Consider the following 13796-nt stretch of genomic DNA (forward strand, 5'->3'; position numbering starts at 1 on the left):
CGGTCATTCACGCGTGACTCTCTGTAACAGTTGGAAACTTTTTCTCCATCAGCATTTTCAGCACTGCTGCCATTTGGTTCCACCAACCCTGTGTGCTGGTCAGATTTGACTCTTTCAGCTCCTCCAGTCACATTTAGACTGGGACTCATGCATGCCTGCAGGGGGCAGTGTTCGACCTCTGTGTGCTGCTGTTCTTTACCATCTGACTTCCATTTCCTCACCGGGTGCTGCATGCATATAAGTACAGGCATGTACAGGCGGCCATGTTTTCATTTTGGTTGGTTTTCTTCAACACAGATGCTCTGGATCTCATTGTGCATGTGTGTAGTGACAATAGAAGCTATTCTATTCATTTTGAAGTTTTAGGTCACTGTGAGCAGTATTCTGAGAACAGAGAGCAGATCTCTCTGTTGAATGCTCTGAGATGAGATTATGATGCAAATATGGTTAACTTCACTGCACTGTGTTGACCCGGTGTGCATGAGCAAACACAGATATGCATAAAACAGGACCATGGAGACCTGATGGGCTGAGAACACGCGTGTGAGAGTGGCCGAGTATGACTGAGGGTGTGCTGTGAGCTGAAGTCCTGCTGGCAGCATGAAGCACCTAAAACACTCAAAACCAGACAAAATGTCAGTGCAGTGTCTGAAAGAACCTCAGGGAACTCTGCATCTTTGAGGTACTCAGTTTGGACTTCTTTTAGAAAGCACATTTGGGGGGGGGGGGGGGGGGGGGCTATGACTGAGTATCAGGGCCACATTAAGAAAACAAGTATCACTGATCTGTGCAGATAACAGATGTTGTTTCAGGACAAACTGTGAGGTCGTACCTCACAATCGTTAAAGGAAGGACGTGATTTGTGCTTCAGCTCACAGATGCAGGGTGGTGATCAGCGTGAGGACGCTGCAGAAGCTGCTCAGACGGGAAACTGTGGAAGAGCGGATTTGTACAGCTGTGAGGTCATCGACGGCCTGGAGCAGTAAGAGGACGGGTGTTGTATCACAGGCTGATTGACACGTTTCACTGATTCGTCTACTCGAGCCATTTGTAGAGGGGACAGCAGCCGAGCCGACTACTGTAAGTGTAATCCACTTTATTGTCCAAAGGATCATTAACAGGTTCTTAACGTGGCCCTGATACTCCTTCGAATCTATGGCCTTATTTTTGTGCCTCTATTCTGAGCGCACAGAAATCATTGTTGCAAGTACAAATGTTGCATTTTGAGGAGAAAATTACTTTGAGCGAAGAAAACTCTGTGTTTCAGTGTTTGCTAATATCCATAAACACACAGTAACAGCCGCTCTCGCTCAGATCTCTGCTCTGTGTGCTTACAGACATCTGCAGACCTGCTCTCAACATCTCTGCTCCCTGCACGCTCAACTCTCTGTACAACGTCATAAATTTGCCACAAAACCAACCAATCACAGACTTGGATGCAAAAATTCTGATTGGCTGTTTTGGTCTCCAATCAGCTCGCTAGCTACTAGCTAAATCCAGCGGAGCGGTTTGGTTTAAACTAGATTAAAACCAACAATGGTCTTGAAAAACTAAATATTTAAGAATAAAATAATTAAACATACTAACTGAAAATGGGTTTAGCTACACCCTGGACTGTGTTTCTGGATTGCAGTAGCTAGCGAGCTGAGATGTCTCCACAGCTGCGGAGAAACTCCAGCGTTCTGAACGTGGACTACAGACAGGTTATTACTCAGCAGGTCCATGAAGGTACTACAACACGGCCCGTCTTCCTAAGCTCCTCGGCTCTGATGAAAAACGGTGGGCGTAGAAGAAGCGTGGTGCTCGTGTTTCCTCTTCATAACCTGGCCTTTATTCATAAACTCTAAAAATACTCTATAACTCTAATAAGAATCTGATTATTTGTGTGTGTGTGCGCGTCAGTACATTGAAGGGGGTGTGGCCTTTTTTATGGACCAGGTGTGGCCTGTTTCTGTTTCAGCTCCCTGCTGCACTAAGTGGAGCAGCTCTCGTGCATGAAGTTCCTCGTTTGATCGTTTCCAGCGCAGATCTTTAATCATCCGGTCAGCTGAGACCGCAGAGGTCACCTGGATCAGTGATGAAACGTCCTGACGACTGGATGGACTTCCTGGGAGTGCCCTACCTGATCACTGCGTGTGGACGGAGAGGAGAGTGTTCCTCTGAAGTGTCTGAATGCAGAGTGAAAGACGAACAAAGACGAAGATCTTTATCCACCAGAGACTTTTAATTTGAAGAGACAGCTGATGATTCAGAGCTTTACACCCTTTCAGTATAAAAGCCTTTAAATGAGTTAAACGTGAGAAAAAAAGCAGACGACAGAATAAATAATGTGACCGTCAGAGGGAGCAGAAACGCAACGTAAACAGGATATGATGTCATCAAAGGAACAGGAATGGCTCTTTGGTCGACAATTAGCTAAAGGAACTAAAAACCGACAGAAGGAGGAAGATGACGATGACGAGGATTTTTTGGTAATCAGCTGATTTCTGACATCAGGCTTAAAGGGTCAGTTCACCTGTTGAGGGGGCGGAGCTAATAAACTGCAGGCCAGCGTGGATGCTCGAGCAGACGCCAAGCTCGCGTGAACTGACCCTTTAACGAGTCACGCTGGTTTCCACAGAAACGAACTTAAATGACAGCAGAGACAAGACACTGCGATTGGCTGATTGTCTGAAACCCGTGTGAACCGACCCCTGCTGCGGTGCGTTTGTGGGCAGAGCGTGGAGGTCCTAGAGTGCGTGCTCTCGCGGCGGCAGCATGTGCAGCACCTGGTCGAGCAGCTGCAGCGCTCGGTGCAGGTGCACCTCCAGCCAGCAGGGGGTGTCCTTGATGCTCTGCCGTGGGTAGTCACACCCCCACCCTTTGACGAAGCTCAGCCGCACGATGCACAGCCTGCGGAGGTCGTCCACGCCCAGACCGGCCGCTGAGCACACACCTGCGGGAGGAAGCACAGGTGAGACACACAGAAACTAAAACATGTGAAATTAAAACCATGAGGCTTACACGGAGGGCCGAGGCCGCCCACCATAAAAAGGAAGTGAAATAACATTAAATGCATGAAAAAGCAGGAAGTCGCACTGAGGCCCAAAATGTCCAACATGAATCTGACTCGATTCACTCTGCAGGTTAGTCCTTTAAGCCCTGCGTCTGGTTCATGTTTTAATTTATTGATTCATCGATTCGCTTTTGTCACCCTGTTTATTTTTTGATTTCTCCTTTTCCCGTTTTATGGATTTGAACTTCTTTATTCCGGGAGAGACGCCTGTCAATCACAGTAAGGTGACCAGCTGACTGACCCACAGGCGTCTTATCGTTACCTCCTAATTAATGGCTACAGTTAAGTTTTAATGATCGTTTTGCACTTACAGATATGAATCCATTTACTGAGTTATTGATTTATTTCCTATGGATGTTTGATTGTTGGTCCTCCGTGCTGGAGAATCAGGCAATCAGATTACATCTGTGTCTCAGCTCTGATTGTATTTGGACCTTTTCCTGTGAAACATTCGAGCTGCAGATCTTAAAATCAGAGATCAGTGAGAACTCGTTGAAGGCCTTGCTTCACCTTCCACACACTTCCTGCTTCAGCCTAACCCCGCCCATCAGCTCACAATTTAAATATCAGGCCAATAACTCTCCGTCTGCTCAAACAAGATTTCATTCACGCTTTTAGTCCCTCACAGTCACAGTGTGTCCAGCAGGAGGCGCTCCACACACATGCGCACAAACATGCACGCACACACAGCTGACAGTTTCATTTTTCAGAATTATTAATCTTTTGTTTAAATACTTTATGAAACGACACAATACTTAAATGTTGGTGCACACGGTCTTGTCACTGATTTAAGAGTCACCGTCTGCGCTCCGGACCAAACAGTAAAAATTACACCTGTGCCTGTCTGTCATTGGCTGTGTGGGGCAGGTGATACTCACTGACAGCAGGCGCGATTCCTCCCACACTGTTCGGACCGGGAATTGCACCGACCACCGCGGCTGCCTGAGTCTCCACAGCTGCCTGAGCCGCTGCCGCCTGCTGCTGCATCTGCCGGTGACACTGCCGCAGGTCGAACACCTGAACACAGACGGGTGAGGCAGGCAGACGGGTGAGACACGCAGACGGGTGAGACACCGGGGGTGGCTGTAGCTCAGGTGGTAGAGGTGGTCATTCGATGCCAGTCTGCATGCCAAATATCCTTGGGGAAGAACCTAACCCCACGTTTCTCGGTGATGGATCCATCGGGGTGTAAATGTGCGTGAACGTGGTGGGCAAAAACAGCCACGTACTGAACACACCATAATGAGCTAGGGTTAACAAAGAGCAAAACTGCCAGCAGAGCCAAAACCACCTGATAGAAACAGGAGCTGATTCACACTTTTATGTCCAATCATGCATAAATCTGTCCTATAAAACTGTCCACAAGCTGCTGAAGAAGTTACAACAAAGCTGTCCAAGTATCGAGAAACACGGCCCAAACAAACCTCTCAGAGAAACTCGGATCTCTTCACAAACCAGAAAGATCAAATCTGTAAAAGGAAGATGGACTCGCTGCTTTACTTCCTGTGATCGCCAAACACGTCTTTGTCCGTCTGTTTTACGTCCAGAAAACCGTAAAACAGACGGACCAGAAAACTGAAATGGTGGACAAAGGTAAACGTGTAACAGTAGTGATGTAGCCCGAATCTGATTGGTTACTGGAACCCTCGCAGAGGTTCTGACGATATCTGATGGACCTGAGTGAAAACGAGCCCATCTGGGCTCAGATGGTCATTCGCGGCGTCTACGGCTCCACGCGCTCACCTTGATGTATGCTCCGGGATAGATCTTATGAACGCCATCGCCTGGTGCTCTGCCCGCCTCCCGGTCCAGATAGAAACTCTGGACGAACACAGAGTGGTCGCTAAGGCAACGCATCCAGACGTCACCCTCCCCCCGACACTCCAGCTGAACCCCCCGGCCGATGTGGAGCCTGCAGGGCGACAACAGCAGCAACATTAAATACTAACACCACAATAACTCTCACGGTGCCACCCACTAAGCGACCGCTCACCTGGCGCGGTGGCTGGCGGCCGTACGGTGGACATTGCTCAACTGTCCCAAACAGAATCGATCTCCTCCCGAAGGATCCACGTACCCGTCCACGGTCACCAGGGGACAGCTGGACTGGACCTTAAACATCTCACCAACCTGAACGTCCAGCTCGAAGTAGGAGATGGAGCACCAGAACTCTGGACCTGAGGATCGAGACACAGATTAGGACATGGTGGACCTGCTCCCCAAACATCCTGACAAACTGGAGACAAAAGTGCTTCTCAACCTTTTATTACCTGAGCTTCTACTTCTGTAAGTGAGGACATCTTTGTTTCAGGGAACTCAGACAGATAGGTGTGAGTATCAGGGCACTTCATTTTTACATTAACATTTTTTGGACCTGCTTCACTAAGAAGGGACATTTTGTATTTTGGGGACGTCGGCCACAGTGTTTTGAAACTTTATTAATAAAGTGAGGTCAGAGTGAGAGGGTGGGGTTTGTGGACAGGTGTGGTACCTGGGTGGTTGGATACTGGCTGTGGATATGGAGCGGTGCTGTGATGCTGTGACCCTGCAGAAACAAACACAGACCCAGTACTCAGCAATACTGCAGTACTACGGTACTGAATAGAGCAGTAACATTTAACATGCTGTCTTACAGAAGTGAGTGTTGGGGGCGTGGTGTTGTTGATGATGATGAGGATGATGATGCAATGGCGGATGTGGCTGGTTGCCCCGCCCACTGTGTTGCGGTCCTGCAGAGGTGTAGGGGGCAGGGCTGTTACCTGCCCAGTTGGCTGTGGAGACACACATGACACTCATTATACTACAGAAGTAGTACTAAGTACAGGTAGTACAGAGTACTTAGGGTACAGTACCAGGTTTGTGGGGGCCACTGTACTCTGGGCTCTGCTGATGTGGGGAGGCTGGGGTGGGGGGATGGGGGGGCTGGGGAGTGTGAGGTGGATTTGAGTGAGGCGGTGAAGCCTGCCCCCCGTGGTTAGGAGGCGGAGCGATCTGAAGGAGGCCGGGTCCGTCCAAACCGCTGCCGACCCCCCCGGCGGTCAGAGCTGCGGGCACCATGGAGCTGCTGCCTGCAGGAAACACGACTATGTTACAACAGCGTCACGGCGTCTCGCACGCTGACAGCAAGGAGCAGCACACTGACCTGGGGGAGACAAAGGCATGCTGGGATACATGCCGACAGGCCGTGGGTGGCCATAGGGGTCGGTGTGGGGGGGCAGGTCGATCTGCAGACACTCCTGCATGAACTCCTCCTTTATGAGAGACTGAGGACCTGTCAAAGCAGACATTACAAACATTTAGACTGTACCCCAGGTTTGACGTTTGTACCCCAGTCACTCAACTGTAGCAATCCGAGTCCTGTTGATGACTGTTAGCCCCTGTTGATGACTGTTAGCCCCTGTTGATGACTGTTAGCTCCCGTTGATGACTGTTAGCTCCCGTTAATGACTGTTAGCTCCCGTTGATGACTGTTAGCCCCTGTTGATGACTGTTAGCCCCTGTTGATGACTGTTAGCTCCTGTTGATGACTGTTAGCCCCGTTGATGACTGTTAGCTCCTGTTGATGACTGTTAGCTCCCGTTGATGACTGTTAGCTCCCGTTGATGACTGTTAGCCCCTGTTAATGACTGTTAGCTCCTGTTGATGACTGTTAGCCCCTGTTGATGACTGTTAGCTCCCGTTAATGACTGTTAGCTCCCGTTAATGACTGTTAGCTCCTGTTGATGACTGTTAGCCCCTGTTGATGACTGTTAGCTCCCGTTAATGACTGTTAGCTCCCGTTAATGACTGTTAGCTCCTGTTGATGACTGTTAGCCCCTGTTAATGACTGTTAGCTCCTGTTAATGACTGTTAGCCCCTGTTCAGTAGTAGTTTAGTAATACTTTCTTTGAAGTGGCTGTAAGTCGCAGGACATGGACGCTTGGTGAATAAACTCTCATGCAGTCTGAGAATGTAGTTAAACTGTTTATCAGAGGGAAAGTATGATTTTAGGACACTGGAGCCTGACATTAGTTTGCCATGATGTTAGCTTACAACCAGCTGTTGTTGTTTAGCTATCCGGAGACGGCAGGTCTAAACTGCTAAAAATAATTATCTGTGACAATATCGGGAATAAATAAGCATGTTTATGCACATTTTCAAGAGTTAGAGCCCTGACTTCAGTTCAGGAGATGAAGCTGGAGGTCAGGAGGAAGAAGATGAGCGTTTGTTAAGATGGCGGTGGCATTGTCTCTTTCTTTATCTTTGGTGAAGAGGCCCTGTTTACTGAAGAGAAAACACCAGTATCAGCCTTCATATTTTGAGTCTGAACACATGAGAAGCCCTATGACTTCTTCCCTCGTCTGCTTACATATGCAGCAGTCTGTAGCCACATGTTTAACACACCGTTAGTCGGACGCATGCTCCTCTGTTGTTTTGATACTTTAATTATACGTTTATAAGAATGCTTCGGGTGGTTGGAAGACATAATTACCCACTAATGTACATGTATTTCTGAGTACAGTATCCTTTTCACCTGTTTGCAATATTAGGGGCGTGGCCTCTTTGACTGACAGGTGGATGGTGACACAGGCAGCTGTAGCTTCCAACTGTCTGTTAGCTTCACCTGATCTGGACCCAATGACTGTAGAAAACATGGACAACGTGACAGTGCCTCCTCCCATTCTACAAAAATGAAGCCAAAATATCCCGCCTCTGGGGGCTGCCATCTTGCCAGAGTCTGCGCAGTAGGGACTTAAGGTGGAGCGACTGTGTAACGCTCCCGCCCACACACCCGCTGGACGTGACTGCAAACACGCCCCCCTACACTTTTTACGTAGCCCGGCTGCTCCAGTTTTTTGCTGGTTTACCGCGACTGACGACTCGTTTAATTAAGGTAAATACAACCATGTCACTGTTATAAAAAAAGACACACAGCTTATCATCTTATAGTTCTAAAATCACTCTGCTGTTAATTCGTTTGCTAGATTAGCCGCTAGCATACGCACTGTGTTGGAGGCTTGTTGCTAGCTAGTTAGCGATGCTACACACCTAATAGTCTTAATAGTCTGTGTTATTGAAGGATTCAGCACTCCTTAGGTTTTGTTATCCATTTTTAGACAGCGATGAGATCATCTGCACACTCCACAGAAGCCCAGAGTTACTGTTAATATCAGAAATATAATGCTGTCCTTTGAGATTTTAACATAAGACTGTGAGTGTAATGGATCTAAAACTGTTTAAATCTTCAGAGCCCTCTACAGCCTGGTAACATGGAAACTTTAAAAACAGCAGCAGAAGGTTTCAGTAGTGTAGTCTAATTTGTTCTTTTCATTTAATAATAGAGTCCATATCATATCAACAGCTACATTCACCCTGGAGAGAAACTAGTGAGGGAGACCATCAGGACTAAGCTGGGTTTCTGGGTCCAGAGGTTTGGAGAAACTTCTTCCTTTTCTTTCATCACAGCTGTCCTGTGCCAGAAGTTCTGTTGACCCACTGAGAGAGGCTTCATTTAAGAAACACCAGGAAGACCGAAGCTCATCGCATTGATCAAGCAGGACTCATGATCTTCACCAGCAGCTCCCTCACAGGGAAATCTTCAGAGCTCCTCTGTAGGCCCGATCCAGGAGATGGATAAACCCAGCATTTCATGAACACTGTGATGGAGACCTTTGGTTTGTGTAATGTTATAAATACTCAGATACTCCCCAGAGGCTCCGGACTTTTACATAAAGATATTATATTCAGTCCTGTATAAAGTTATATATTTAAAAATATATTATCCTCTCTGGTTACTTGGGTATGAATAACTATGTTATTTACCATAAAGTGATTCACACTATCTGCAAAAAACTGTGAAAGAACTCCAGATCACCAGTTTGTAGTTTAACATACAAGTGACGACCTTTGACCTTCATCAGGTTTTATTTAATTGTGTTAGAGAAACTCAAACGTGCTCTTCATGCAGCTGAGTACATCAAGTGTTTAAAACGGAAGGGTAGAGGTGGAGAGGTAAGGGGCAGAGGTGGAGAGGTAAGTGACGGAAGTGACGGACAAGGTAAGCGACTCATGTTGTAACTGACGTCAGACGCCGGAGATTTTGGCGGAAAATTAAAGCAAATGGTAGTTTAGATTTGAATAAATTCCTTTAAGCTTCAGTATAACCAAATACACTTATCAATTGTCTTATAACTAACGACATTTGTCTAAATCATCTCCAACACCCTGGAGAACAACGGGGAGAGTTTAGAGGCTCTCCAAGATTACATTGATCAGTACTTCCAGGATCTCGTGATGAAGAAGGCTCAGAGTGCAGCTTCCCCGGCCAAACCTGAGACGCCGTCGTCGAAAAGACTTCGCCCGGCACAACATCGCCAGCCGGCAAAGATATTGTCGACATACTGGAGTCAATCGACCAACGACTGTCCAGTTTCGATGCAAGGCTGTCCTTGGTGGAGATTCTTCACCGGGAATTTAAATCCTTGCGAGAGTCCCTGGAGTTCAGCCAGCAGCAGGTGGAAACGCTCGCTGCTGAAAATGCCACGCTAAGGGAGTCGGTGAAATGTCTCACAGACAATGTTACTCAGCTAAATAGAGAAAATAAAAAAATAAAAGAAACAGTTATAGATCTACAAGCTCGTAGCATGCGTGATAATCTGGTATTTTCTGGTATTCCAGAAGCCGCTGGAGAGGACGCGGAGACCACGGTAAAAAGCTTCATCAAAACCCACCTGAAGCTGCCCGAGGACACGGTGAAGAACATCGTCTTTGATAGGGTGCATCGCCTCGGCCCCATTCGGGCTGCGGCCGGGAGACCACGTCCTATCGTGGCCAAGTTCGGCCACTACAAACAAAAGGAACAGGTGAAAAGCCGCGGCAGGGAATTAAAAGGAACGGACTTCAGCGTGAACGACCAGTTCCCCAAAGAGATCCTGGAACGACGCAGGGTCCTCTTCCCAATCCGACGCAGCTTTATCCAGAAGGGCTCCCGCGCTGTCATCGCTGTGGACCGGCTGTACGTGGACGGACAGCTCCACCGCGACCCCGACATCACTCCGTGGCTGTATTAACTTCACACCAGATAAGAATCCGCTACACCCTTTCCCCACCCACTCACACTAACTTGCATTAACATCTGTTTAACTTACTAGTATCAAATCACATCTTAGGTGTGATTTCATAGCAGAATTAACACCGTCACTCTCCGTCAATGGTTTGATCGGAATGTTTCCAGATTTTTTTTTTCTTCTCGTTTTTTGTTCTCTTTTTTCCCCCTCTTGTTTTTATGCTGCTCACCCTTGTCCTTGGTTTCTTTCTTTCTTTTTTCTTTCTTTCACTGCTTCGATCACCTGCTTCCACACTCATCCACAAACAACATCCTTTATTTGGACACATACGCACAGCACGATCACGCACAGCCATGCGCTCAACGGCAGCACATTTACATCAGACAGCGCACACAGTCGTATAGGATACACACACTTAAACCAAGCGTACTCATATTAGTAAATATGCACACACATAGTCAGACTCAGGGAGCATCTCACCACACATTTTTTCTCTCTCCCCCTCTTTTTATTTACGAACAAGTGATGTATTCTCTCCACCTGCCTAAGCGACACACACAGCGCACACCCCTAGTTATACACAGACATCTATGGGTGCACTAAGATTCCTCACATGGAATGTAAATGGAGCTGGCTCCAGAGAAAAGAGGTTAAAAATATTTAACCAACTCAAAAAACTACAGGCAGATGTTGTCCTTTTACAAGAGACCCACAGACCTCTTAGAGGTTCGAATGAACTTAAAACACCTGAGTTTCCTAATGTGTTCTCAGCTTGTTATAATTCTAGACAAAGGGGAGTAGCAATTTTAATCCATAAAAAAATTAATTTCACAGTACTCGATACAGTTATAGATCCAGAGGGCAGATTCTTAATCATTAAACTATCTATACTTGATAAAAAGCTATGTATTGTAAGTGTATATGGTCCAAATGTTGATGATCCCTCATTCTTTCACGGTTTTTTCAGTGCACTCTCTGAACACTTAGATGGCACACTTGTTCTTGGAGGCGACCTCAACCTTGGACTAAATGAAGAAATGGATAGGCTCAATACAGCAGGAACTCAGCGTAATTGGCAGTCCATAAATATAATCAAACAGTATATGAGCGACTTTGGTCTTTGCGATGCATGGCGCTCCCTTCACCCCACCAGTAAGGAATATACTTTTTTCTCACATGTCCATCACTCCTACTCTCGTCTGGATTATTTTTTGGTCAGCAGCTCACTGCTGAGGGACATTTCAGACACTGAGATTCACCCTATAGCTGTCAGCGATCATGCTCCTGTATCTTTAACACTAATGCACAAGAATAATACTACGCCTAGTAAAAACTGGAGATTTAATACATCACTGCTTAAAGATGAAGACTTTATTAAATATTTTAAAAAAGAGTGGACTTCATATTTAGACTTTAATGACACTCCCGGAACATCAGCTTCTGTTCTATGGGAAGCAGGGAAAGCTGTGATGAGAGGTAAAATAATTTCTTTCTCATCACATAAAAAGAAAAAAGAAAACAAAAATATTCAGGAATTAGAAAAAACCATCAAATCACTAGAAGAAGCCTATGCGTCCGACCAAGATCAGGAAACATTGAACAAAATACGCAAAACAAAACTAGAATTAAATGAGATAATTGATAAAAAAACAAAATTCTTAGTACAAAGACTACGCTTACAAAATTATGAACATGGTAATAAATCCGGTCAATTTCTAGCAAACCAGCTAAAAATAAATAAAGAAAAAACAACTCTATGTGCTGTTCAAGACTCATCTGGGAATACAGTATATGACCCGAAACAAATAAACAACATCTTCAGGGATTTCTATAAAACGTTGTATTCACCACAAATAAACCCATCTAAAAAGGAAATTGATCAGTTTTTAGACAACATAACTCTCCCAAAATTATTAGACTCTCAAGCAATGGCATTGGATTCGCCACTGACACCAGGTGAACTCCAGGAAGCCCTGATAAGTATGCCCAATAATAAGGCTCCAGGTCCAGACGGCTTTCCTGCAGAATTCTACAAAGAATTCTGGGCGATTTTAGCCCCAATTTTTTACAGAACGCTGTTGGAAATCAAAGAAAATGGCAGACTCCCATCAAATATGAATTCTGCAAACATTAATCTCCTGCTAAAACCAGGCAAAGACCCTGTATATCCCTCAAGCTATCGTCCAATATCCCTTATAAATGTAGACCTTAAAATAATCTGCAAAGCTCTCTCGAAGAGACTAGAGAAAATAACCCCCCTCTTAATTCATCCTGACCAAACTGGTTTCATAAAAGGTAGGCACTCATCAACAAATACACGTAGATTACTTAATTTGATAGACTACTCATACAGTAAAAACCTTGAAACTACAATATTTTCTTTAGATGCAGAAAAAGCGTTTGACAGAGTTAACTGGAAATTTCTATTTACAACTTTACACAAATTTGGTTTTGGATCTTCTTTCATCAGCTGGTTAAAAATATTATATAATTCCCCAACAGCTTGTGTCAGAACAAATGACCAGACATCCTCCAGCTTCTGTCTCCTGAGGGGCACCAGGCAGGGATGCCCACTCTCCCCTTCCCTGTTTGCAATTTTTATTGAACCACTAGCAGCAGCAATTAGACAGAATTCAGTAATTAAGGGCATAAAATGCAAGAACGTGGAACATAAAATCAGCCTTTATGCGGATGATGTGCTACTCTTTCTCCAAAATTCACAAACCAATATCTCTGGGGTGATTGAATTGATAAACTCTTTTGCAAGAATATCAGATTACTCAATTAACTGGTCAAAATCTACAGTCCTTCCGATTAATTGCTCCTTCCATAATTCCTCTTCTACTCCACTGCAATCGGGAAATATAAAATATTTAGGTATTAATGTTTCTCCCAAGCTTGCAGATCTAACTAAATTAAACTATATCCCACTTTTAAAGAAAGTAGAAGGCGATCTGGCTAGGTGGAAATGTCTACCCATATCACTCATGGGAAGGGTTGCCGCTATAAAAATGATGGTCTTACCAAAAATAAATTATTTATTCTCAATGATCCCAACTAAACCGCCACAAGATTGGTTCAGATCTCTAGATTCATATATGTCCAAATTCCTTTGGAAAAATAAGCCCCCACGTATAAGCTTAAAAACACTACAAAAGACCAAGGATAAAGGAGGATTAGAACTACCTAACTTTCAGCACTACTTCTTAGCCAACAGGCTCCAATTTATCTCAGGATGGCTAAAACATACCCTCTTAGATGAACCTTGGCTAGATGTAGAACAAGCACTTTGCAATAATCTAGAGATTTCAGATCTACCATTTATCAGTTCAAACATTCAACGACATGAATGCTTCAAAAGCGTCAACATTAGCTCCTCTCTGACAGCATGGTGGGAGTTTCTGAAGTTGACAGAGTCTTCATTACAAAACAATAATATGATAAACTTTTCAGATTGGAGTGGTAAAGGAATCAAATATTTAGAACATATACTAGAAGGAACAGAATTTATTTCATTTGACAGCCTAGTTACACAATATGGGATCAACAAGAAAAGATTTTTAGAATATCAACAAATTAAATCCATACTAAAAAAGAAATTTAAACCGGGTCAAGTTGAACTACAAACACCACCAAGTGTGGTTCAATTTCTTACTCTTAAAACCCCCAAATTACTATCCAAAATATACAGAATG

General features: G+C 45.0%; 1 protein-coding gene across 3 annotated transcripts in view; it reads right to left on the reverse strand.

The window, feature by feature from the left end:
- Window positions 1-2214: 2214 nt before the first annotated feature.
- Window positions 2215-13796, reverse strand: part of LOC134637217 (mothers against decapentaplegic homolog 4-like) — a 38973-nt gene continuing 27391 nt past the window's right edge. Inside the window, exons 5-12 of one of the 3 annotated variants that reach the window (XM_063487583.1) lie at window positions 6198-6326; window positions 5908-6123; window positions 5689-5826; window positions 5547-5600; window positions 5049-5232; window positions 4799-4967; window positions 3934-4072; window positions 2215-2935 (exon numbers count right to left, since the gene is read on the reverse strand). In XM_063487583.1, the coding sequence (XP_063343653.1) occupies window positions 2730-2935; window positions 3934-4072; window positions 4799-4967; window positions 5049-5232; window positions 5547-5600; window positions 5689-5826; window positions 5908-6123; window positions 6198-6326 (1235 nt within the window). In that variant the 3' untranslated portion in view covers window positions 2215-2729. The remainder of the gene's footprint in view (window positions 2936-3933; window positions 4073-4798; window positions 4968-5048; window positions 5233-5546; window positions 5601-5688; window positions 5827-5907; window positions 6124-6197; window positions 6327-13796) is intronic. The other 2 variants (XM_063487584.1, XM_063487585.1) reach the window with 2 other exon arrangements.

Source organism: Pelmatolapia mariae, linkage group LG10_11 (assembly GCF_036321145.2).
Source record: "Pelmatolapia mariae isolate MD_Pm_ZW linkage group LG10_11, Pm_UMD_F_2, whole genome shotgun sequence".
NCBI classification, from domain to species: domain Eukaryota; kingdom Metazoa; phylum Chordata; class Actinopteri; order Cichliformes; family Cichlidae; genus Pelmatolapia; species Pelmatolapia mariae.